Source organism: Vespula pensylvanica, chromosome 7, assembly GCF_014466175.1.
Source record: "Vespula pensylvanica isolate Volc-1 chromosome 7, ASM1446617v1, whole genome shotgun sequence".
NCBI lineage: Eukaryota > Metazoa > Arthropoda > Insecta > Hymenoptera > Vespidae > Vespula > Vespula pensylvanica.
The window spans coordinates 7,989,293-8,014,623 of record NC_057691.1 but is presented as its reverse complement, the minus strand read 5'-3'; the positions used below and the strand labels follow the sequence as shown (position 1 = coordinate 8,014,623).

The 25,331-nt window shown below is 39.7% G+C and overlaps 4 protein-coding genes and 1 long non-coding RNA gene across 6 annotated transcripts in view; 3 read left to right on the top strand and 2 right to left on the bottom strand.

Annotated features, from left to right (window-relative positions):
* Positions 1–744: 744 nt before the first annotated feature.
* On the bottom strand, positions 745–4,847 carry LOC122630492 (neither inactivation nor afterpotential protein G). The gene is made up of 8 exons (XM_043815035.1): positions 4,473–4,847; positions 3,948–4,150; positions 3,468–3,827; positions 3,236–3,406; positions 2,941–3,094; positions 2,545–2,850; positions 2,243–2,465; positions 745–2,135 (listed from the first exon to the last, which is right to left on the bottom strand). The coding sequence occupies exons 1-8, from the start codon at positions 4,591–4,593 to the stop codon at positions 2,000–2,002; spliced, it is 1,674 nt and encodes a 557-aa protein (XP_043670970.1). The 5' UTR covers positions 4,594–4,847; the 3' UTR covers positions 745–1,999.
* A 154-nt stretch (positions 4,848–5,001) lies between these two features.
* LOC122630494 (DNA polymerase delta subunit 2-like) lies at positions 5,002–7,148 on the bottom strand. Its single transcript, XM_043815038.1, has 6 exons — positions 6,685–7,148; positions 6,308–6,609; positions 6,018–6,231; positions 5,716–5,950; positions 5,346–5,638; positions 5,002–5,269 (listed from the first exon to the last, which is right to left on the bottom strand). Exons 1-6 carry the CDS (start codon positions 6,899–6,901, stop codon positions 5,151–5,153), a joined length of 1,380 nt encoding a protein of 459 aa, XP_043670973.1. The 5' UTR covers positions 6,902–7,148; the 3' UTR covers positions 5,002–5,150.
* A 100-nt stretch (positions 7,149–7,248) lies between these two features.
* On the top strand, positions 7,249–8,121 carry LOC122630498 (probable ribosome biogenesis protein RLP24). The gene is made up of 2 exons (XM_043815046.1): positions 7,249–7,400; positions 7,563–8,121. The coding sequence occupies exons 1-2, from the start codon at positions 7,320–7,322 to the stop codon at positions 7,998–8,000; spliced, it is 519 nt and encodes a 172-aa protein (XP_043670981.1). The 5' UTR covers positions 7,249–7,319; the 3' UTR covers positions 8,001–8,121.
* A 6,742-nt stretch (positions 8,122–14,863) lies between these two features.
* LOC122630501 lies at positions 14,864–17,328 on the top strand. Of its 2 annotated transcripts, XR_006327496.1 has the most exons (3): positions 14,864–15,064; positions 15,757–16,166; positions 16,591–17,328. It is a non-coding gene; the product is annotated as an uncharacterized LOC122630501 (long non-coding RNA). The 2 variants fall into 2 exon arrangements; XR_006327495.1 differs by having other exon boundaries at positions 14,864–16,166.
* A 5,038-nt stretch (positions 17,329–22,366) lies between these two features.
* The window catches only part of LOC122630497, a 62,504-nt gene continuing 59,539 nt past the window's right edge, over positions 22,367–25,331 (top strand). The window contains exon 1 of the mRNA XM_043815043.1: positions 22,367–24,814. The gene's annotated coding sequence lies outside the window, so the exon portion shown is untranslated. The remainder of the gene's footprint in view (positions 24,815–25,331) is intronic.

Below are 25,331 nucleotides of genomic sequence, written 5' to 3'. Positions count from 1 at the left end.
AAAAAAAAAAGAAAAGACAAGAAAAAATTAACGAAAAGAAGCCGATCGATGAGGAAATAAACCGACGATTTAAAGAAATGAGCGCGAATTTCAAATTTCCCGCCGACAACGGGGAGAGACGGAGAGAGAGAGAGAGAGAGAGAGAGAGTTTTCTTTCCACGTTCGACGTGTAAATAATCGCACTCACATATATGCAGGCACACGAATGACACACAAAAAGAGACACACATACGTCGTACATACGTGATCGTTTCGAAGCGGCTTTTCGTTCTTACGAAATTTTGAATGAAAGAAGATAGATACTACGTATAGTCGATTTTCGTGAAACGTTCGAAAAGACCGTTTCGAGACGACGATAAGAATAAAAGTTAAAATGTGAGAAGATATAGAAAAAAGGCGAGTCTATTCCGTATAGGATATCGCTTTAATCAAATCGATGTTCTTCGAATAATCAATATCGAGGAGAATTATATGTCGATTATTTCGATTTCAATGTAATTTTCTTCCGGATTCAAAATGGCCGGAATATCTCGGTGCGTTATTATTTCTAATTTTTTCTCTTCTTCTTCATCTTCTTCTTCTTCTTCTTCTTTTTTTATCTTTCTTCTTCCGTTTTTGATTTCCTTCCTACTTCGCGTGTATAGAACGCGAAAGAGAAAAAGAGAGGGAGAAAGAAAAAGAGTAGGAGAAAAAGAGAGAGAGAGAGAGAGAGAGAGAGAGAGAGAGAGAGAGAGAGGAAGGAAGAGAGAGAAAGAGAGAGGGAGATAGACATATACGTACTCGTAGGTCGATAAAACGATATGATAGTCTTTTTCTTTCTCTTTCTCTTTTTCTTTTCTTCGAAAAAGAGCCGAAGGAGAAGCGTCGGGTGTGTTTTGTCCGGGGATACGTGGTTACCAATTTTGTTTTTAAGTTGAAAGATTAAATTTACGTTACGATTATTGAAAATGAGAGATCACGTGGGATTTGGGTTGTGGGGTGGATCGGGGTGCTTTGGAAAGGGAAGGATAAAAGGAATATATCGACGTCACGTTTTCATTGGCGAAAAAGCTACGATCGTGACCGCCTGATAATTCTTTCAAAGGATTTCCGTACACGCGAACGTCTTCGTAGAGGGGTTGAGAAAAAGGGGGGCTCGGAGACAAAGACTCGTACGAAAGTCTCGACTGTGTTCTTCGAAAATGTCAGGGCAACGAGCTTCGCGTTATTATTACAGATATTTTATTTATACGAGAGACAGAGCGGGTGTAACTTCTACATCCGTTGTGTGCATGTAAGTGTGAAAGAAAGTGAGACAAAGCGAAAGAGTAAATTTAACAGGATGCAATTGCGCTTTATTACGTAGTAAAAGAAAAAAGGTAAAATTTGCGTTGGTGTGGGAAAAGTTTGAGCGTTTCGGAAAGAATTAGTATGAGTGAGCGAGAGAGAGAGAGAGAGAGATAAAGAGAGAGGGGAGGGGGAGAGAGGAACAAAGGTAAAAAATGTACGTCGAAGCTCTGCCATTGTCAAACACCTTGCGAAAGAGAACACTAGGGTGAAAGATAAAAGGAAGCTTTCTTCCTTCAAACGCGAAGAAACGCGAAGTATCACGATCGTTTTCTTTTCCTTTTCTTTTTTACCCCCGAGCCATCCCACCCGCATTCCTGAAAGAAAGAGTGAGAGAGAGAGAGAGAGAGAGAGAGAGAGAGAGAGAGAGAGGGAGAGAAAGCAGAAAGGTGGTAGAGGTTCGTGTTTCGTCGTTGAGTGTAACTCATCAATCCTTTTTGTTTGTATAAAATTAATCGAAATTTAATTAGACTATTAATAACTGTTCGATTACTGTAAAACAAGAAAAAAAAAACTTTACCATTAATTATAAATTACAAAAAACATGAAAGTCAAGAGAGCGAGCTTATTTTCGATCGATCCCATGTTATTCCTTTTTTTCTAGCCCCTCGAGGAGATCTTTTTTAAACAGAGAGCACCTTTGGAGATTTTCGATGAACCATCGACAAAATTTTTAATTGCTCGTTCTTTCAGTGATTACGTCAAAGGCACGTTCCGCCATCGCTATCAAGACGGAATTCGGTGTACCGGAAATTGGCGAAGGCAATATACTGGCGTCCATTATTCGCAAACCGATTACTCCTCTTACTCTGAACAAAAAGAAGAAACAAAAGAAAGATATCCTTCGTAGCATTTCGTATTGCAATTTTCTTTTCCTTGATATTCTTTTTAGACACGAACACGTTCTCCGCCTCACCTTAATTTTTCATCGACCACCGAGTTATCGTCTGTGCCCATTCTACAAGTACCACAGGGATGATGACTGGTAACTCCACCGATTCTCATAACGCATTCGGAATAATCCTGATCCCTGTAATCTTGTCTGAAGTGTCGGCATTCCTCGAAATCGGGAAAATGAACGCGAGCACCGAACTCGCGAAACTTTCGCGAATTTAAAGTCTCCACTGCCAAATTTATCGCTGCGAACATCGTCTCGTATTTTATAATACATCGGTATAATCGATATAATCTTTTTTCTTCGGTATATTCACTGCGTACCCTTGTGAGTGCAATGAACGTCGTAGTCGTTTTGAAGATAAGCCGGATCGATTTTCGGTTGATCGAAAATGCTTCGTGATTTCAAGGTAACGTTTCCACGACTCTTCGGTCGAAGACAAGTGGCGAGATAGAGGAAACCTTCGTGGGCAGTGTCGTTGTAAGCAGGAAAGAGCGACCTGAAAGTCTCGGTTTGATAATTAGCAATGTCCTTCAACAATTTTTCATCGGTGGAAGCCATCCCGAAGAGAATGATACCGCTATTGTTAACGCGTGCAGTAGCCAAAACACGATTCGAGGAAAGAGATCCTTATTTTGTAAAAATAAAACAAAATACAAAAGGATTATTCCGTTAGCGGAGGAAAAAGAAAGATCTGATTAAAAGTATATTTTAATTACCGGTTCCAAAGAGAAGGTATTTGGCTACTTCCTGAATCGATTGCATCTTTTTTAAAGTCAGACTAACCGGTGCTTTGAGATTTACGTATACTGGAACATTCATATGATCGAAAAGATTCTTCCCGACTTCTGGGAGATCGCTCACCGTTCGTATCTATAAAAATTCATCATTTATACGGAAGCTAATGTAGATCCGTCTTATTATATCGAGAAAATACCACTCGATGCGATTTTGCGCGACCTTGCGATTCGTTCGCGTTAGAAATTTCATACGTATTAACGATTGAAATAATACCTGATATTTGTTGAGATCTTTTCTCGGTCCTATACCAGAGAGTAAAAGTAATTGGACGGTATTGACGGTACCGGCGCAAAGAATAACTTCTTTTCTCGCGTTTATTTTTCCACGCGAAGCATTGTTATAGAGAACGTTTACGCCGACCGCTCTGGTGCCGTTGAATGATATCTGAGAAAGAAGAAAAGGATTTACAACGAAAAACTTTTGCGAATTATCCCATCGGATTTACCTTGGTAACCAGAGTATTCATCAGAACGTGAAGATTGTTGCGATTCAAAGAATTCTGTAAGTACGCGTGATAGGTACTCCATCGATTTCCTCTTTTGGCGGTATAGCTGCCCTTTTGAAAGATAGCGTCGTTAGATCCGATCGAAATTTCGGCCTCCATGAAGGCCGCAACTAATGGATCATCCGATGAAAAGGTAGTCACGCTCATCGTTTCCGTAACTTTTTTAAAATACGGTATCAAATCACCGTAGGACCATCCCTTAGGCCACGTTTCGTAATCCTCGGATCTCCCAAAAGAGTGAACGAGATAATTCATTTGACCACTGCCACCTAATCCTTTACCTCTTGGCCACGATTGTTGCTAAATAATAATTATATCGTAAAATATCAGGAGTTCGATATATTTAAATTTAATTTTGAAGTCAATCAGAACGAATCGTTTTCTATAATATTTATATAAATTTCATTAGAGACTGGTTACGTGACTCCAAAGTCCCAACGATGAAAACTTCTGCGTCTCCGTTTTATAAGCCCAATCTAAGCTGCTTCCTTGCATCAACGGGGCCATCAACGGCATCACCGACATCCAATTGAAATAACCACCCGCTTCCACGAGCAGCACCGTGGTATTTGATAAATCCGATAGACGCGATGCTATCACGCAACCAGTCGTACCAGCGCCAACTTTGCAAATCAAAAAATTTAACTAATAGCGAGGACGATGGAAGTTTCATCGAGGATCTCGAATCGTTTACGACGATTTAGACGATCAACATTTTTTCTTTCTTTTCTTTTTTTGTACGACATTATTTCTACTCGAGCAATGCCAACAATCAGCATGGCGAGATGCGTCATTCTACCACCTGATGCCACTTTTGATGCAACCTCGTTTCTCGTCGACGCAACGAAACGTCAATTAGCGAGAATATTTTTTTTCTGATGTTAAATCGAGTAATCCAAAAATTGTTCCGCGTTAAAAAGATATAATAAAATTGCACGTACTCACCGACTATATAATCATAATAGCTATTTGGATTTTCGATGATACCGATTGGTTTACCAAATTGATAATGATAAAATAACGATGACATCAGTACTACGAAAGATATCAAAATATAAGTCCACATGTTTTTAACGTAGAAGAATAAATTAGACGCGTATATCACATTAGAAACAAACGACCGATATTATCGGACTGCAAGACCTACGAACAAAGTGGAGCTAGAAGAGCAGCGTGCTATAATTGACAGATTTAATTAGCGTCTTGTAATCGATATATGTGATTGTTCGTTTCTCGTATAATATACAAGTGCATCGATACATTTCCTGTTGAATCGAGAATAACGATAACATTTTTTTGTAATATAGATAATAACGAGGAAAAATGTATGCGTATAAATACATGCGTTTCCAAATCCAATTACGAATTACCGACGTTTCTATGAAATTCGTCAATCAATCACCGACTATATCTGCGGAGTAAATGGTCAACGATTTACCGACATATCTATAGGCAGAGTTTCAATCACGTTGAACAATTTTTTAAACGTTTTTTTTTACTGTGAAATTCTTTAAAAATGTATAAATTTATCGATACATATAATTCTTATCATAAATCATACATGATTTGTGATAAACAAAAAAAAAAAAAAGAAAAGGAATGAGAAATATATAACAATCTTATTCATTCTATTCCAAAATGAATCAGCTCTGTATCAAGACTTTCCAGGTCTACTAAAACAGCAGTATGAGATGACGAGAATTGTGGAATAGAGATCAGCCTGATCACTTGGTTCTGCTCGCCTGTAAGTAAAAGGATAATCGATCGTTTTAGTTTTGAATAAAGATATAAAAAAAAAAATAAATAAATAATAGAAACCTTTCCACAGTTTCGTTTCGTATTTATCGGCATTCCCTGTGAAATATATGTCAGGACAATGTTTCATTATAAATAAATCTTTTTTATAAAATGGATAGGCTGGTAAGGTGTCTGGTGCAGTTGGGCACATGTGTCTCCAAATAATAGTTTTTTCTAGCCATTCTATTGGAGATATATCTTTAGAACCAGCAGCTTTCTTTATATCTTCGAGAGGTTGACCACTTGATCCCATTATCATACGTTTGTCAATTTGACTGATCCAAGGATTAGAACCACCTTGAAAACTTCCAAGTCTAAAGAAAATAGATTTGATCAAGTTTCGAAACGCACAGATGATCTTCTTTATAATTTTATGCTAATTAAATAATACTTGGATGATTTAGGTAACAAACAAGGATGGAGCGGTCTTTGCGGCAACATTCTATTGGTAGGATCGTATTGGCCTGGTAATAAAGTTACACAGCAGCATTTTGCAATATCAGAAAGAAAATCATCCAATTTTTGCGTTGCACTGACAGTTTCTTTTGCATGTTTACTCTCTTCTACTTTTACCTCTGACATGTTTTTATGTATATATTCCTTTTCATTGTTGCTAATAGCATTGCCTGAAAAAATAACGCATTAATGATGTAATTTTTTATTTATTGTAATAGAAAAAATATTACGTATTACCTGCTATGATAAGCCGTACGACAGAAGCTTCCTCCTTCTGAGCTTTTACATTACCAGCCATTCCACAGATCCATTCACGAAATAATTCCATCGCCAAGTCGTCCGAATTTTGAATAAAATTTAATCCAGATATTAGAACGATCTTTCCATTTGTATTTGAACTTGAACTTACTATAGTTTTAGGCACACAACCAGGGAAACACCAGTCTTTTACCTAAATAAAGTATTATATGAAAGAATTCTGTATAATAACGAAGTATAACATTACTTTTATAAGCGTTTGAACTTACTTGAAACGTACCGTCCTTCTCTTCGCTTCCTAATACCGCACAAACTACGCCAGTGACAATACTCTCAAGGTCAACTAATTTACCAACTAATTTAATACGTAGCATTTCATCTTCTAAGAATACCTGATCCTTTTCAGAACAATAATCAGATCTTGAAGCTGGTAACGACAATTGATGTTCTTCGCTAAGTTCCTGTAAAATTGATGGTTTCCATTGCTGATGTTTGTATAACGTTCCAATTATAACGCAGATTTCTCCCTCAAAATCCTCTAAATCTGCTAATTTTAAGAGTCGAACATCTTCTAACACGTAAAATAAAATATTAATTTTAAGATACAAAAGTATTAAAATCGATTAAAATATCAGCGATATCTTACTCCACTTTGCCTGAACTTTTGATGTCAAAACTTCTCCAAGTTCTGCAAGTCTAGCTGCATAAATATGTGCGAACTGTTTCGAGTAATCACTTGTCTCTTGTACCAAGGTAGAAGATAAATCTTTGTATACGACAGATTTCCTTTCAAGAACATCCACACTTTCGTCTTCCTCATTTTTAATTACGTTTTTATCATTGTTCGACGTCATATGAACCATTTTCAATGAAAATAAGAATAAGATACAGATTTTTCGATAATTCGCTGTCAACTAACGTTCGTTCCTCTGGTAAGCGATTTTCCTTCTTTCCCGCCATTTCTACATCGTCCATAACTTTTTTTAAAGGAAAAACGGAAGAGTTTAAGTTGAAACTCGTAATGATACAAGCATAATTTAATTTTATCAAAATATCAAACACTAGTGTTTCCTTTAGATATATATAGTATAGACAGTTCGATCAATGTCTTTGTTTTCTATTCAAACGCCTTTCTAAGAAATCTTCTATCTCGAGTTAAACCGTATCGAATTTATCTTTCGATAAGCGTTGAGTTAGTTCGTCGATGTAACACTAGGTGGTTTTGCAAAGGAATAAATTACGCGTCCATGTGCAATTCTTCGTTTACTGTCACTGTACAGGATGCGTATCGAGACGTGCTATTTTTGTTCGTCTCGGATTTATCCGGGACACGGAATTCAATTCGTCAGGAACGATTGTAAGGTAAGTAACGCATAAAATTGTTATTTCAGTTCTTTGTGAAAAATTTCGAGTCGAACAGCGATCGGTTGGCTTTGATAAACTTTTAAGGTTATGTCACGTGTTTCTATATTAATGTCGTCGTAAATGATATTTTAACAACTTTATAACCGTTGTAATCTATAGATTTTTAGATTTTGTCGATCGAAATGTCACGCGGCATTCAAAAAGAAAAAGAATCCGAGAAAGGTTAAATGGACCAAAGCGTATAGAAAGACCGTCGGCAAGGAATTGGCAATAGATCCGTCATTCGAATTCGAGAAGAGGAGAAATATCCCAATGAAATACAACAGAGAATTATGGACGAAGACCGTAGAAGCTATCAAGAAAGTCGAAAACATTAAGCAGAGGAGACAGAATCTACACATCATGCAGCGTTTGCGTAAGGGTCGTACGCTGGAACAAGAAAGGGATATTAAGGAAGTTCAGCGCGATTTGTCCTTAATAAGGTCACCGGCTGCTGGACTTAAAGAAAGAAAGAAATTGGAAGAGACGGCGGAAGAGGACGAAGAGATGTATGAGTCTAACGACGAAACGGAGGCACAACTTTTAGAAGAAAATTAATTATTTTTGAGTTAATGAAATTTTAATTCGAAGAACTTTGTAACGAACTGCAACGATTGATATTTAACTGTAAGACTTGTACATAAACCGAAGGATAAATTAGAATTAAGTGTCTTTAACGGTACATCTATTGATATATATTATTTTTTTGCGAAGAAAAAATTCTCTTTAATTTAAGTCCGTAATCGTAGTTATTTAAGTAATCGCGAATTAATACTTCATTGCTTCTTTATACCAACCGGCTTTCCTAGATGTCTCACTCACACTCATATAGATGGAAGCACTAATGCGATACATGCAATGCAATTTAATTAAACGAAGAAACTGGATTACGGATAGTACACTTAATCTTCTAATTATTATGCTCGAAGCTATTTTCAATAATATTTTCCATTATAATCTGCATGATACTGTGATGGTTGACACAATCTAGGAACATCAGAGATACAGAGAATGCATTCCACGCGTATAATCTTATCAAATGGAATCTTAGTGTAATTACCAGCCTCGGGATTAAGTTATGAAACGATTTGAAGCGCGAACATTTCTTGTTTAAAATGCAATCTTCGAGAGAACCAGTTGTGCCGACTTGGAAAGCATTTAAAACGTAATCGAAGCGACAAAGTGGTAGAGCTTTTGAACGAAGTCGCTTTTATAAGAACGTAAGGCACACATTAGCAGCGGTGGAGGCGAAGAAGAGGAGCTTTGGGAAGTGGTCGCAGTGCTGCGAGGTGTGACCGAACGTCGATGACACTGCAAACACTCGCCCGGTGTTTCCAGCAATTATCAGACAAAACGAGGAACTCTGTTTGCTTGCGGTACGAAATGTGTTACAACAACACGGTACGGCAAAGGAAAGAGACCAATAGCAGAAAAAGAGGAAGGTTCGTCAACGGGCCGCCATTCGAAAGGATTTTCAAGGGCGTGAGCTTGCAGATCTTGTCTAGCCCGTCGAACGAACCGACGGGCCAATATCGGACGAAGAATCAGCCTTTGATTTTTGCCGACGTCCTTGTTTGCTCGAACTTCGGCTTGTCTCGCGAGTCCAAATTTCCCTGCTGATGGACTTGAGAACTGGACTTTCGAATCGGTTCTCTCGAGCTACCGTTGTTATCCGTAGAATAAATCTTTCGAAAAAAAAAAAAGAAAAAGGAAAGAAACACGTATATTTTCGATCCATTGTGTTAGATCGCCTCGCTTCTCTTACAAGACAGAAAGATATTCGAAATAAATTGCGATCGACGAGTCATCCGGAATCCAACCAAGAGTTCTCGGTCTTTTAACAGAATGCCAAGTATGAAAATAGGAGCAAAGCATCGGATTCGTGAAAGTATTTTAAATTAAGATACTCGAGAAGATGGCCTCTAAGAGAGATTCGCAACATAATTAAAGAGGGGAAGTCTCGAGGAATCCCCGTTACTCATTTCGAGGATCCTTCAGCTGGTGCGCTCGTACGAGAGGATTCGTGTTTTCGACCACACGCAAAGTTTTAGCGATGTTTGCTGAGGCAACACGAGGGAGACGCGTGTTACGAATCGTAATTGCGAGAGTTGCGTTTTACGACAAAAGCGAGCTAGTTGCTGTTCTTACGTTGAAGTAGCGACGGACACGTACGAACCTTCTTTTCTTCTTCTTCTTCTTCTTCTTCTTTTTTCTCTTATTTTCGGGGTGGTCTTACAATGGCGTCAAGTCCTTTTGCGATGCTACGGAAGAAGGTCGATGGAACGTTTTTGTAAAGGCTTCCTCCTCGACAATGGCTTTGATCATTGCAATTCTGCAACTGATCATCCCGAAGCCGCGATACAATGAATCGAGACACTTTTGATTCATGCAAGACTCGCATTCGTGTTCCTGGCCTCGCGCGAATCCCTTTAACAGCACCCACACGTCCTGGATTTATCCTTACTTTATTTTTCTCGGAACCGAATGCCTTCAGATCGAAATCGTAAAACGTGGAATTAGCCAAAATTCTTCTAATCCAGGGTGGGACGTCTTTCGTCTTTCATGAAGGATCGACCATGATTTATCTAGCGTTAGGATAATTGAATTTGAAGAGAAATCGCGTCGACTAAATGGAGTTTTACGACTTGAAGATGTCAATAATAGAATGGACAGTTTTCTCGTTTGTAATTCTTCGAAAGATGACAGAGAGAGAGGGAGAGCAGATAGGAGGAAAATGTCGCTATAATAACAGTTAACGTCATTCGATCGTGCTGCTCGCATAAATAAATAAAAGAAACTTAAAAGCAAAGATCTCGAAATAGTTTGTCTTGTTTCACGTTGCGTAGCACGATGGAAGGCGAAGCGGAGGTGGAAGAAGAATTTAGTCGGACAATATTATTTTACCGCGAACGAGCAATGGTCCGGGCAGTATACGACCGAGAATGCACGTGCTTCAAAAAGGGTCCTCGGATCTTACCCGGCAAATTCAGAATAAATTGTCTTCGTCTCGAATACCCTCTCTTATAGATGGTGGTGGAGGTGATGGCGGTGGTGGCAATGGCGGCTGCGGTGGTGGCCTACGTTTATACACCAACAAAAACGATTAAGAGTCATCGTCTTATTTCTGACAATATTTTTTTTCTCTTGTCCTTCAGAAATATCTTAATCCGTTGGAATTGAAATAATTTCTTTTTTAATCGTTCGTCAAACCGTCGAAAAAAAATGTTCAAAGTCATTCGAAATCATTAATCTTCTTGGATTTATTTGTCCAAGGTAATAACGTAGAGTTTACTGGACATAACCACGTTTCGACTTTCCATGCGAGTCCTATATGTAGATTTACTTTAGTAGGAAGAAATTGAAGAATATCTATCGTTAAAAGGACGTTTAATTAAATTTCGATGTCCACATTTTTATCACGAGGGATAGACGGACGGATACCGATAGGATCCCCATTTATCAATCGTGTTTTGAACTAGCTCTTGACGTTTTAAAGATATAGATCCTTTACGTGACGATATACGTATGTATATAAAAATAGTCATGTGCTTTGTGAAACGATCATAACGTTTGTTAACTATTGTCGAAAGATATGACAAAAAATTCTTTCAAAGCTTACATATCGGAACGATTCATATTCAATGAACCATTGATATTCAACGATTTCTACGAGTTTGGAAATTGAAAAGCGATCGAAATTTCAAGTGCGACGAGACAGAAGATAAGAATTTTAAGAGGGGAAAAAGTTGAAACGAGTTTTGCGTTCTGTCGGACGAAGGAAACGTTGTCGCGCGTCGATCGAAGGAGGGATCGAGAAGGGATCGAGGAGGTATCGAGAAAACAGAAGGCGATGATCGGGTGCGGCTAGGGCGTCGAAAGCGGAGGCCACGAGAGGAATGTCAAACATTCACCTGTCTCCGGCTGAGAGACTCCATCTCCGGAAATCTTTTTTCTACCGGGGTCCATTACGTATGCGGCTGCGTTTTGAAACCTTCCTCTCGTCTTTCCCTTTCTTTCTTGCGCAGCGTAGGTCTCTCGTTATCGATGAACGCCTACCGATCGAGGCGCCGTGATCCCCGACAATGATCGGCCCGAGTGATCTCCGATCTACGATGACGTCCCGTCGTCGACATTTCAAATTAAACAAAATAAATGACTCGACTCGAGCCGTCGATAACATGACGCTTCTGCTTTTATACCTTCTACGTCTAGAAACATATATAAATCAGAATACTCTGCTCGTACTCGACCACACGTTTCGAGATCGTTTTAAACTCGTCCATCATTTTTCGTAACTTTCTATAACGTTTGATTTTATTTCTTTTTCTTCTTTTTTTTCTTTTTCTTTTTTTTTCTCCTCAAGAGATCAATGAAAATTACGTTTAAGAGGTAACATTATTTCGATCGTTCGCTTAAAATCCGTGCTTTTTGTAATCCGTGATCTTAGCATTTGAGTTTACAGCGTCTTAAATTTTCTTCCTGTCAAATAAAATATTTTGTTAATTGATTTTAAACGTAGTACAATGTAGCTTTTTGTAATATTCGCATTGGAAAGAAGCGTGTACAATCGATTCCGAATTCTTTCATGGTTCGGAGACGCGTACTCTTCTAATATCGTTTTTAGTAGGAAGCTTCTATCTAGTCTATATCTCTAATCGTTTGTGTGTCGACCATTGTATATAGTGCATATATATATATATATGTATATATATATATATACACACACACGCACACGCGCGTATACATCCCACGACACCGAAACGCCCCGGTGCATCGGCTTAATGCACCATTCGAAAGCTAAGCGGGACCGTTTAAACGGATTAGATAGAATCTTCGAAGATCGACCGATCGAATTTCTACGAAGTAGCTACATGTTACAGGATTATGTTGATCGTTCGCGGTGTACGATCACAAAGATCGTGTCGATCAGACTGATTCGCTTGTTCGCGCACCAAAAACCTTACCATTTATCTTCTTTACTTTCTGCTCCAAAAAATCTTTCCATCGATTTAAAAGGGTACATGCAATCGAAAAGAATCGATGTTTCAAAGTACGATATCGGGCAAATACAACTTTTTATACCATAGACGATTGGACAATAAAAATATTTCCTTCTATATAACAATTCACTCGGTATCTACATTTAAATAAATTCTTCCTGTTAAATAATGTTTGCCACAGTGATTCATTTTGATTTTAACGTGATTGAGTGGCCTCTCATCCTGACGTCGTTAGAGGATTCTTAAACTACAAGTGCGGTTTCTACGACTAAAGTACTCTGCTTGCTAACGGTTAACACGATTCTTCATTTGACTTTTCTCTTTTCTCTTTTTTTCTTTTTGCTTTCTGGAGGACGATCGAGTTTTCGAAACTCTAGAACAATTAAAAGTTTCAAACCTTTCTTAATGATGGTTTATGTTTTCAGAAATGTATAAATCAAATAGTTGATTCATAGAGGTAAGTTTGCTAGTCACGCTAAGAAGATTGAAAAACGATCGTAGCAACGATCGAAAGAACGACAGTTTGAAAAGAATGAAGACGGGTGAGTTTGCTGGATCTCTTGGATCGTAAATCAGGAGAACTGCGAGGACGCGCGCTTGTGCGCGACGAATAACGTATCGAAAGGAAATTTATTTATCAACGAAAGGAATAGCAGGACGATCACTATTACATCCGCGCACGGTAGCCTATCAAACGTCAAGCATTCTCGGCGTGGCTGTGATGTCTTAGAAAAAGGACAAGGATCTTCCCTTCTTGGATGTTTTCGATGGCGCACCCTCTTCTATCGGGCTACGAACGATATACAGGGTGATGAATTTTAATCGGAATGCCTGAACTTACATGTGTATATATATATATATATATATATATATATATATATATTATTATGGCACTGTATAGAAAAGACGAGTACGATGCATTAATTTAATTATTTTTCTTCGATACACGATCAACTTAATATTTGACTACAACGAATAACATTTTGATATGTACACAAATATCAGAAGTATGCGCTTATCCTTTTACCTATAGTATTAATTATTAATCAATTATTAATACCTTATAATATTAATTAAAAAGAGATACTGCGCCCCGTATAAAAGTATGTATGTATATCGAGGAAGAACGAAGAAAATCGTAGACTGCGTTCCATCCTACCGCCATAATCCTTTTCTCTCTGTTTTTTTCTTCATCTCTTTTTATCCTCCTCTCATTCTCTCTTCGTCTGTCTGTCTTTCTAATCTTTTCAATCGGTATCCGAGTATTCGTTACACGCGTGGCACGTACTACTAATTTATGTTCGTGCCTAGAAAGTAAATACGAAGCGGGAATGGAATCGAACGGAACCATACCATGGTGCCTCCTTCTTCGAGCATCGTGTGGTTACTTTCTTCGTGAGAACGGTGGACCTTCCGAAAAGGTAGCGTCACGGTAGCGGTCATCGAAAGAAAAAAGGAATAAGGAAAGAAACAAGAAAAGACCAAGAAGAAAAAGAAAAAAGTAAGGAAAATCGTGAGTGAGAATTCTCGATACGTAGTAACCGGTGAGAATTCTCATGATCGACGCCGATAAACGTACTACGTGGGAATAAAATTGAATTTCTTTCAACATTTCTTTCTTTTTTTATTTCTAAGATCCTTCTTTGTTCCTTTGAAGTCATTGGAGTTTATACGAACTTCAGAAGTGTCGATCGAAACGTTCATATTCTTTGTGCGAGTAGATATAAAGTTAAATATACGTATATATTACGTATACGAGTGTGTTATCGTGTATATGCGTTTACATTATCTACAAAGAAGGGTGGTTTTCTCTTTCTTTCTCGGTTCTCTCGATTTCAATTCATCGCGGAGTACGCTTCGCCTTCTTACAAGGTGAAACGTTATATGCCAGACGCGTTGTATGGAAATTACTACTCCTTCTTGTTCCACAACTTTTATGGAGCTGCGTCGAGACGTCCATCGAACGAAATCTTCTCGCGTCGTTTCGATGCGTAATGCTTTGAACGATATCCCGTCGAAGGACTTTTCAAACGTGTATTTAGGTACGCACGTTCTTTCTTCCTTTTCCTCCGAGACGATTTTTAATTTGATCGAGGAAGAGTCGTTTTTAAGAAAATAGTCGTCGCTTGAAAAATAAATCCTTTCTTCTAATACACCGAAGAAGGATTTAATATTCGGCCCATTCCCTTGATCTCGTCGATCGTAAAAAAGAAACTAGGAACGACGTTAAAGGCGAGAACTTGCAGAAAGAAGAAGTAGAAGAAGACGTTCCTTTCCAGTTTGTAATTTCACATTTGATAGAGCATAAAAAGGGTGACCGCTAACCGAAAAAAGAGATAGAAAATGACAGAGTTAGGGTAGAGACGAAAGAACGAAGATGAAGGAAGAAGGATGAAGGTGTAACAGCAACAGATGAGAGAGAGAGGGTTACAAGATGCGATATAGATTTTTATGGCGGACGTAAATCTCGCGACGGATGCAAGAAGCGACTAGGAATCGTGAAAGGCGCGGCCAATTCCCTAATGATTCTGATTTATCGCCTCTGGTTTGTTCCGGTAAGCCGTTAACTCCATGACGCGTACCTGGTGTCCCGGAGGATCTACGTACGACACACGAATACAGGTATATCATACACGTCTATAAGATCAGTTCCGCGGACATAAAATCCTTCGCTTTCTTACATCGGCCTACTCATTTGCTTGGAGTTACGCGAAATAAAGTTAATGGCCAGTTAAGAGCGAATATTAACGTACCGAGATAAAGTAAAAGGTATGACTTACGATCGTTCAACAAAATCCTTGAGAAAATTGGAATCTTTTGAGGTAAGGACTTAACATCTTTATGTCCTTTAATTAGCAGCTTTTTCGAGCTAGACTCAAGTCTCATGGTTGATACCTAGAAAATGTAAAAGTTACGAAATTAGAATAATTTGACCTGGTTTCCTTAAATATCCGTTACGAAGAATGAGTCGGCAATGTAAAATCGAGGACGTTTCGAGCGAACGGATCCCACGGGATCTCCACGAAGGAGAACCCTGTTGGTATCAGGTATCGGGACAAGAGCGACAATGCGTCGGAGATTTTATCTTAAAGTTTAGGGCGTGAATCTTTTAGTCGTGCCAACGATAGTCCTCGAGATATTAGCAGATACTCGAGATACGTTTGATCCTTTTAATATGATCTCGTCCAACTGTCGTTAAATGAAAATATTAAATCTTTTCAACGTTGAAAAGACGTTTACGAGCTATAAACTTATCGATATCTTGATAGTATTCCTAATCCATGTTTTGCTATTCATTTGATCACTTCTCTTAGATTTCATACTTCACGCATAACGGATTATTTATTGAAATAGATAATTCATCCTACGCGTCTAAGTAAACGCATAATGAGACGCTCAAAAGTGATGCTTTAAATAGTCGAAGAAAAGAATGCCAATCTCGAAAAGCTTTTGACGATAGGATTTCTTTGGAATTTCTTGCATTTGCTTTTGTTACAACGTAACGGTTGATCATTGTTCCATTGAATATGCGAGATAATGAGTTGAGTCGCATGACCTGCCAGGTGTGCAAACTGGAACGATACTTTTCTCTATTCTCTCGGATAGAAATCTCGATTGAATCGGAATTCTCAGAATAGACTTTAAATGGGTAATATTGAATGTTGAAAAGACGAACAAATTCGACGTAATGATAAAAGAGGAGGAGGAAGGATGGTACGACGAGGTAAAGACGAGAGCTGCCTCTTCTCCTTTGGTTGAGGGAAAGAAAAGAGTGGAAAAGAGAGAAGCAGAGAGAGAGAGAGAGAAAGTACTCGGATGGCCGTCGTCGCCCTCGGCGCCGTGGCTTGTTTAATTTTAGGGCATTACGCGCACAGGCGGCAGCTTGGACCGCGACTAAAGGGTTCCATGGCTCGGTATTTGCCGAGATATTATCGCCAAAAGGAAAAAGCGGGGTGGTGGAGAGAGGTGGACGGGTAACGAGGAGGGCGTGACTCTCCTTCGAGCCTCTTTCTATGATGCCTCCGACACCGTTTCACGAATTAGCCTGTCTTTCTTTCACTCGTTTTTTCTTTTCATTTTTTCCTCCTTTTTTTCTTCATTTTTTCTCCTTTTTTTCCTTTTTTTTTTATTCTCTCTCTCTCTCTCAGATCTTTTTTCTCACAACGAGAGGGAAAACGAGAACCCGGAGAACCTCGCAATCTAGTTATTGTAAGTCGAACGTACGAAAGGAAAACGAAGACAAGCCGATTGTCCACTTTAATTCGTCCGTGAAAAATTGTCTAATTGTCTATTTTTCAGCGTGAAATTCGCCAGTCTTAGGTCGCACTTAGAAATTCAAATTTATCGAGAAACTGGGAAACCACGTGAAACCGGTCGCCATTGTAAGTACGTATGTCTTTCTTCGCATTGCAACGAGGACGACGAGGACGACGAGGACGAGAGTAAAGTGAATAATGAAACTTAGGTGACAATGTGGGTTCTTCGTTGACGAAGAGTAACGAAGCTGTGCCAACGAAATTTCTCGATGGAATAATGCGAAATTTCACTCTTGGCTTTTACATGTGTATTTTACATGGTACATACGTATGTATATCCATTATTGAATCTGAAAGTCAATGGCCTGGTGTAAAACACGTAACAAAGAAGAGCCTACATATTTAGAATCGAATCAATACAATCTTTTTTTTTTCACGATATTCTAGTGATTATTTTTTCAAGAAATTAAAACGATGATTGGCCAACATAAATATTGATAAATAATCGAATATCGTGCACGATAGAGAGAGAGAGAGAGAGAGAGAGAGAGAAGACGTTCCTCTTACAGATAAAATATGTTTGTGCTTTTGTTTCTTGTAAAATAAAATATGTACTTCTGGTATATCGTATATTAATGACGCCTTTTACACTTTCTCACTCGAGTAAGATCGAACGAGATCTCGCTACCTGAATGTATCTTACCATTCGAGAATACATCGATACGGTCATCTTCGATTTTAATCTGCGGGTTCGCAAAGGGAGGAGGTACAACGCGTCCCTGACACATTAATTTACGCGACGCGTTTCGAAGCGGCACGATGCACCGCTTGTTTTGTTTTTTCCTTTTTTTCTGTTTTTCTTTTTTTTTTTTTTTCGTTTCATACTTCGATCGGGAATGATAATTAATAAAGTCGCTCGCTCGGTCGTTCCACTGTGTCTTATATACGTGTACCATATATACACATATATATATATATACGTATATATATATACGTACATATATAAATAAGCTTATGTATGTTATACGGACGAGTCTCGATCGTACGCGCGCGTGCATGTACATATGTATGTACATAAGTACGTATATCCGTAGGTGCACCTTCGAGCGACCACGAGCGCGGAAATTACTTGCTTTTTACGAGCGAGTCGCGCGTGCGTTTGCTGCGAATAATCCGACACAAATTTCATCTCTTTCTCCTCCTTTATTTCTCTTTCGAAATAGAGATATAAGAATAAAATAATCTCGTATTTATATTTCGTAGAAATTCGAACAAGTAAGGAAACCAAAAAAAATGACGTATCCCCTCAATCGATTAATCATACGTCCGAAGGAACGATCAATATGCTTGCAGAGGCAACGTGGTCTAATTCTCACGATAAAAACGTGATAAATCATCGAAAACATCGAAGGTATGCCTTTGTACTCGATGCGATCGATTTCTTCGATGTATGCTACACGATTTCGTAGGTATTAAGCGCCTACCTCACGTACGAGTTACATACCTACCTACTGCTTCGAGAGAACAGAGTTCGCGTGCCGAATCGATCGATCATTATCATCGTCTACCATGCAAGTTGTCTAAAGTGTTTATGGTTTAACATGTGGAATGCGTAAAGAGCCGTACATGTGTTTCGAAGTATCGAAAGTGTTGTCGCATTTGGTTGATCGACTCGATTAAATTTTATTTTCAATTACGTCTTCTTATATATTTTATTGGAGGAGAGAGAGAGAGAGAGAGAGAGAGAGAGAGAGAGAGAGAGAGAGAGAAAGAGAAAGAAAAGAAGAGAAAAAAAGTAAAATCTCCACGGTCGCTGTAGACCACGATTAGAATTAGAAACCGATGGGAAAACAGTCGTGAAAGAATACGAAATCGATTCAACGATGACCGGTAAATAATAAGAACGACGACGTTCATTTATGCGTTTGCCCCTTCCTGATTATATCGCGACCCTGATGCACGCGCACACGTACTCGTTAGATTTGTTTGCGTAGAAACTTATCCACGACGTTCGATATCGCAAAGAGATATCGGTTATCGATATATCGATCTATTCTCGTGCATATACATACGTACGTACACGAGGTGGTGGTCTTTCATAATAGGATGATACGATAGAAGATACAAAACGTTCGTTCGACGTTAGTCGAATCATTTTGCATTCTCATCGTCTCGAGAGCTAACTCGCGGACATTGTCCGTAATTATCGTAAAGAAACGAACGGGTAGAACAATGTAAACACGCTTCCATGTTGTTTCCAGCTTACCGCCATCGTTACCACCACCGACATCACCGCCATCACCACCATCTAAAACAACAGCAATACTTACTTAGTGAATATTCATAACGCGACACTTTGTACAGTACGTAACGGTCGGCTACTAGGGAGAATTAAAATTTCAACGCGTGTCCAAATATTTTCGTGCTGACCGCGCGCTCGGGAAGATCGGTAGAAATGTATCCTGCATTTTAATGGCTCCGCCAAAGAAAGAGAAGGGATAAAGGGAGGGAAAAGAGAAAATTTATTATATACGAGAGAAGGAAAAATGAAAAACGAAAAGAAAAAAGAGAAGGAAAGAAAAAGAAAGAAAGAAAGACAGAGAGAGAGAAAGGAAAAGGAAAAAAGGAAAAAGAAGAAAGGAACAATAGCAAGGGGAGAAATGGTATACACGATGACAGTTTCACGAGCTTAGTTACGTCGATGCAACGAGCGTGCGTTTACGTCGATAAAAATCATCGATTTATGTACGGCACAAGTGGAAAAGAGAAGGAGAAAAGTGTTGAAAAGTTGAAAAGAGGAGACAAGCTGTCGGGACAAAAGTCGAAGAATGTTATTCGACTCGCGTAACCTTTAATGGCGGACACGTACGCGTTAATGTCTGAACGCGAGTAGTCGAGTAAGCTTCGACGTATCGAGTTAGCTACGAGTATCGATGCTTCGGAATACATCCGGTGGTTTAACGTGCCTCGTGAACCTAAAGCATCCCTCTTTGAAAATACGTTATTCATCTCTCTGTCTGCTGTCTCTCTCTCTCTCTCTCTTTCTTTCTCGTCGACATCTTAGTCAGTAGCTCAACACGAATTCCACACGGGATATAAGCGTATACTTATATCGAAAACCTCGGTGAACTCGGCAGGTGCTAAGTACACGGCTTATCTACTCGTCTAGGTACGAGTTAGACATGCAATTCGTTCCAAATGAACGCGCTAAAATCACGGATCTTTTCTTGGATCACTCACGATCTTGAGATTGCTAACTTTGGTAATAAGCATCGTAGGTAATCGTCGACTCGTCCGTTCGCATTAAAAATAATTGACTTTAAAGTTATTTATCGAAAATTCGATCGACTAATTGGTCGGATTGATGGATCGAACGGTTAACGTCTACGACGAAAAAGAATAATTTGTTCCATGAAAAGATTCGACTTTCGTTTTCTTCGATTCGAACAAAACCGTGCAGAGATTAGTGAAATCATCTGCTTTGTTTTTTCTTCCTCCTTTTATTCTCTTTTTTGTTTTGCTTTTCCTTTTTCATATTTCAACGACCACGAAGAATACTTTTAGAGAATGGACACGAAATGGCAAGAAATCCTAAGGAGCCGTAAATTTGAGGGTAGATGTGTCCATTCTCGGAAGGAGAGCATGGATAATTGAAGCCGACGCAATCGCGAGAGCCGAGGTGCCGAAACGAGTCTTAAACGGGTTCCAAAGATGAGATAAGAGGGCCGTAATATTCGTCGAGATCGATTGCGCTGTGCATATAGAGCGACTTCTTCCAGCATCCTCATATTTTAAGGCTCATTTTGTTGACTTCCTCTTTATCTTTTCTCTCTCTCTCTCTCTCTCTCTTTCTCTCTCTCTCTCTCTCTCTCCATTCTTTTATGCTGGACACGAGTTATTAACAAAGATATAACACGAGTTATTAACAAATTTTCTTTAAAGATCATAGATATTCACTAATTTTTTATCAAAATAATTTCTATACTTCTCTGACTGATGCGCCACTTTGCGTTCGCTGCAAATAAGAACTATTTCAAAGATCCGAATGAGGAAATTGGATTCGAAAAAAGAAAAGAAAGAAGAAAACATCCGAACGAAAATACCCATAAGTGACGGTAGCGGGAACAAAAATTTGGTCACGAACCGACGACCGAAATTCGACGGGCGTTCGTAATTAAGGCACAAGATCGAAACATAATTTGTCCTGGAAGACTCGCGTAGACATTTTTTCGCTTTTAGTTATTTTTAGAAAACGAGAAAGAGAGCAGGGCGCGTGTCTTTGGAACGGCGGTGCATCGAACTCGAACGATCGGTTGTTCCAAGATTGAGATAAGCGGCTTGCGCCGAAGAAGAAATAAGTAGTTTAAGACGGTTCGCATGAGCGCTGAAAAGAGAAAGAGGGAGGGAGGGAGAGAGAGAGAGAGAGAGAGAGAGAGAGAGAGAGAGAGAGAGAAAGATAGAATAACAGAAAGAAAAAGAAAGAAAGAGACGTTGTCTTCGCTAAGGAAGATGCTGCGACCGTGAGGATATTTTATGCGCGGACCAGTGTATTATGCGTCGTGCCAGGTGCATCGTGAACCACTTCTGTGGTCTGTCCTCTCTCTCTCTCTCTCTCTCTCTCTCTCTTTCTTTCTCCTCGATATCAGCTTCCGCGCGAGAAGAGAGAGAGAGAGAGAATTCGTTGGTAGAGTTTACGGGAGCACGAGATGGCTCAAAGAGGAGACGTGATAAAACGGTGTTGCTAGGAAGGATAGAAAGGCGAACGTTACCGTCAAATCCTCTGAAATCTCGGCGAGTGAAACGGAACGGGTCCTTCCTTCGGAGATTAGAACCGAACGTTTTAAATAAGGAGCACGTTATACCGAGATCTCGTTGATACTTATTTACGGCGGATGGATAAGTACCAAGTATAAGACAGACCGGGAAAGCTCACCCTCTTTTATAACTCTCCTACGTTCTTCCACCTTCGTTCTCCCATCTTTCTACGAGGGAACACGCTGCGAATACGAAGGATAGCGGCGACACGAACGCGATAAAGCTAAGAAATATTCCGATTGGATTGAGATTAGATAGGAAATGCGTGGATTAGAGGAAGGCGATCTCCGATGTTGCGACAGGAGGCAACCGTGACACGTTCAACTCCAAGTGTCTTGGATATGTTCAACGTCGCGAAGGTGTATCGTCCGATCTGCTAGACTATAAATTTTGATTTCATATTTTTCTTCCTACAATTTATCTCTCTTTACACGGTAAGTATCGTATCGTGATCACGTCGAGACTGGAATTTCACCGTGTGGGACTTTATTCTTCAAGATCCTGACGACTAACAAGAGATATCTCGATCGCAATTGTTTCTCTTCTTTCTTTTCTTTTCTCTTCTTTTTTTTCGAGAAATTCTTTTCTTCGTGTGCCATCGATGTAACTCTTAAAACATAAGTTTTTTTTGCAACCCCAATGAGAGATACGATTGGTTGATAAGTGTAATGAGTCGACACCACCACCAACAATATCGTCGTGGTCGTCGTCGTGGTCGTCGTCGCTGTCGTCGTCGTCGCCGTCGTCACCGTCGTCGTCGTCGTCGTCGTCGTCGTCATCGTCGTCGTCGTCGCCACCACCACCGCCAACACCACCGCCACCACCACCACTACCGCTGCTGCTGTCTATGCCAGGCTTTGGCCGACGAGCGTCGTCGAGTCAGTGCGACTCGTGATTTCCGTGCGAGCGCCGGCCTCGCGTACGTCGAGACGGTGGCGTGTCTTCTCGGCCGGTCTCTTCCTTCAACGAGAGACACGCGATCAAAAAGGAGAAAGAAAATTTCGATCCAAATATATAAGTACGAAAATAGGAAAGAATACCAAAACAAGCAACAAATAAACAAAAAAAAAACAACAGAACGAAACAAAAAAAGAAAAAAAAAAAGAAAAGGATTATCGAGAACAGCAATTCTTTCGTACGTCGAATCGTGATATGAATGGACCTAAAAAGGATCAGGTGATTCAGGTTGTAGGGAAAATCTATTGATCTTGATAAGATTACAAAGGATAGCTAGCTCTGAATCGATTGATAAGGCTAAAGAAAACGGTTCAGTGATCCTTTTCACACGGATAGAGAAAGAGAGAGAGAGAGAGAAGCGCTTGTGCTGTCAGAGAATTTAGATCTATAGAAAGATCGTGGGTGGACGCTGGAAGCTCCTCTCGATCGATTCTCGGCGAAGAGACGCGTGGGTGGTAGGATTATCGTGTTAATTGTTAGTGATCACGAAGGGGCCAGTGATCGCGATGCTAACGTCCATCGTCGATTATTAATAAAAGCGAAAGGATTTTCGTTAGCTTATTCGCGAGTGAGGTTAAAGAGAGGTAGACAAGTAGATTGAGAGGAGAAAATTAAAATAAAAAAATAAAGATAAAAAATGCCTCGATCCTTGACGGGACTCCGTCGAATTGTGTACACTACGAGTTAACGCCTCGCGCGGTCTCCTCGTCGTTTTGAGACGACATAAGGACTGTCTTTGGGATGGTTACGTAAACGGGCGCCAAGCCGAAAGGTGATTTCTCGTGAAAGAGGAGAAAGAAGATTACCGAAAAGCGAATTGGCCAAAAACGAACAAAAAATCCACTCTCGTGGGAGCGCGTCCAAAATACTTTCGTAAGAGATTTACGAAAGTGTTTGACGTTCGTTGAAAAGAAATAAAAAAAAAAAAAAAGAGAGAGAAAAAAGAAAGAAAGAAAGAAAGAAAGAAAGAAAAAGAAACGAGTTTCATAGGATCAAACGTGCTAGAAAATTCTAGCTCGCGATGAGAAGACGAGAAATCGGTATCGAGTACGATCGAACGCGAGGCGGAAAATCGTCGTCGTTCGTTGCTCGTCAACGTCGTCAATAGATACGTATACGAGACAATCGCTATTATCAGGTGTTTCAGCCTCGGCTCAGAGTCAAGAGCGATAACCTCGCGAGTGTTGGCGAATCGAAGTAAACACAGGAGAGATCGAGATTACGATCGATTTATCGATCGATCGATCTATCGATTGGCTCGATTCTACCTCGATGTCGAGAAAAGATCTATTCTCTTTAGGCGAGAAGTAGTATCAAAGAAAATTGACCGAGACTAAGAGAGAATCTCGAGGAGAAAGGGTTTCGAAGGGAAGTCTGGAAGCCATTGATCGGAAGGAAACGTCGTATATCTTGGCAGTAATGCGCACAAATTATGCGTCTTGCGGCTCCGTCGAGCGACGGCCACTGAGAAGAAGCACGGAGTTACGCGTTTACACTTACGGATAATCCATTGGTTCTTTCTCTCTCTCTCTCTCTCTCTCTTTCTCTCTCTCTCTCCTCCTCTTTTTCTCTTCTTCCTCTGCATCTTCCTTTTCCTCTCCCTCTTATTTTCCTTTCTCTTTTTATCCTCACGCTGCTTTTCAAGATCTTCTTATTATTCTTCGTCCTTTAGCTTTATCCTCCATCTTTTTGGTTGCAACAGCAGACTTTCGCTCTCGCTCGATCATTAAGAACCTCCTCTCTTCTCCTCTCTTTTCTTCTCTTCCTCTTCTCTTCTCTCCTCTCCTCTTCTCTTCTCTTCTCTTCTCTTCTCTTCCCTTCTGTTCTCTTCGTTTCTTTCTCTTCTTCTCCTTCCTTTCTTCTTTCCCTCGGCCGTCCGTCCAATCGAGCAAGACGTCGCTTCGAGCGCCGTTTATTCGCGAAATTCCACCTTCAACCCCAAGACGCCTCCGCGCCGAGTTCCTATGACGCATTCAAGTTCCTCCGCGAAGATATACCATCGACGGCCACGGATACTCCTTGGTCACTTCGTCTAGGCTCTTCGATGAAGAATATAGTTCGTTACGAAACAATCGAGTCGAATAAATTTAATTGTGATTGTGGTGTCTTCCTCCAAAGTCAAGTCGCAAGTCGACAGTGTGAACTATATACCAAGGCTGGATTTTCATACAAGTGTTCGACATTATTACCTCGCGAGAAACGTATTAATAGAAAGAGAAAATCGGACCAACGATAAGTGACCAGAGGAGGACGAGAAAAGGAAGAATCCTTTTGGAATATATTCTCGAAGGGCTGGGGTGCACCTACGACTCACGCCACGGAATTTCTTCGTTCGCCCACCTTGGTAAGTCCTCTTACGCGGTTTCGCGTTTAATTTGCAAATTTACCTCGCGAGTCGACTCGTAGCCCGGCTCCTTCTCACGGCTAATTGCGTATCACGGTTGGCCTAAAAGGACGAAGAGAAAAAGAGAACGAATAAACCGCTTGTCTCTTGACTCGAGAATGAAATTCTTGAATCGATCCTTTAAAAGAAAAAGAAACAAAAAAAAAAAAAAAACGAGGAAACCAGGAGTCTTTCATTCTCCTCGTTGTTTTATATTTTGTTTCGAGATATATCCAACGGATTTAAAGTTATTGGCTTTGCTATTGGAAGATCGTGGAATATTAAAAATAAATCAATGGCTTATGCGATCCGGCGAAATGAGTAATAGATAAAATCGCAAGAAGCAGTAACGCGGCAAGAGATATTTTCGTTCTTAACTTCATTAAGAATAATTGATTACTTTATTGGCAAAAGCGAGTACCAATTAGTCGCGATAATCTAACCTATCTTTTTCTCTTTTTTTGTTCCCCTTCTTTCT

Excerpts from the sequence above, each read along its gene's own strand:
- LOC122630492 (XM_043815035.1), bottom strand. The coding sequence starts at position 4,593 with ATGTGGACTTATATTTTGATATCTTTCGTAGTACTGATGTCATCGTTA. Across the intron at positions 3,095-3,235 it reads AAGATCTCAACAAATATCAG|ATACGAACGGTGAGCGATCT; the intron begins GTATTATTTCAA and ends GAATTTTTATAG. Across the intron at positions 2,851-2,940 it reads ATACCTTCTCTTTGGAACCG|GATCTCTTTCCTCGAATCGT; the intron begins GTAATTAAAATA and ends TTACAAAATAAG.
- LOC122630494 (XM_043815038.1), bottom strand. The coding sequence starts at position 6,901 with ATGGTTCATATGACGTCGAACAATGATAAAAACGTAATTAAAAATGAG. Across the intron at positions 5,951-6,017 it reads CGTACGGCTTATCATAGCAG|GCAATGCTATTAGCAACAAT; the intron begins GTAATACGTAAT and ends TTATTTTTTCAG. Across the intron at positions 5,639-5,715 it reads TTGTTACCTAAATCATCCAA|ACTTGGAAGTTTTCAAGGTG; the intron begins GTATTATTTAAT and ends TATTTTCTTTAG.
- LOC122630498 (XM_043815046.1), top strand. The coding sequence starts at position 7,320 with ATGCGTATCGAGACGTGCTATTTTTGTTCGTCTCGGATTTATCCGGGA. Across the intron at positions 7,401-7,562 it reads TCGTCAGGAACGATTGTAAG|ATTTTTAGATTTTGTCGATC; the intron begins GTAAGTAACGCA and ends TGTAATCTATAG.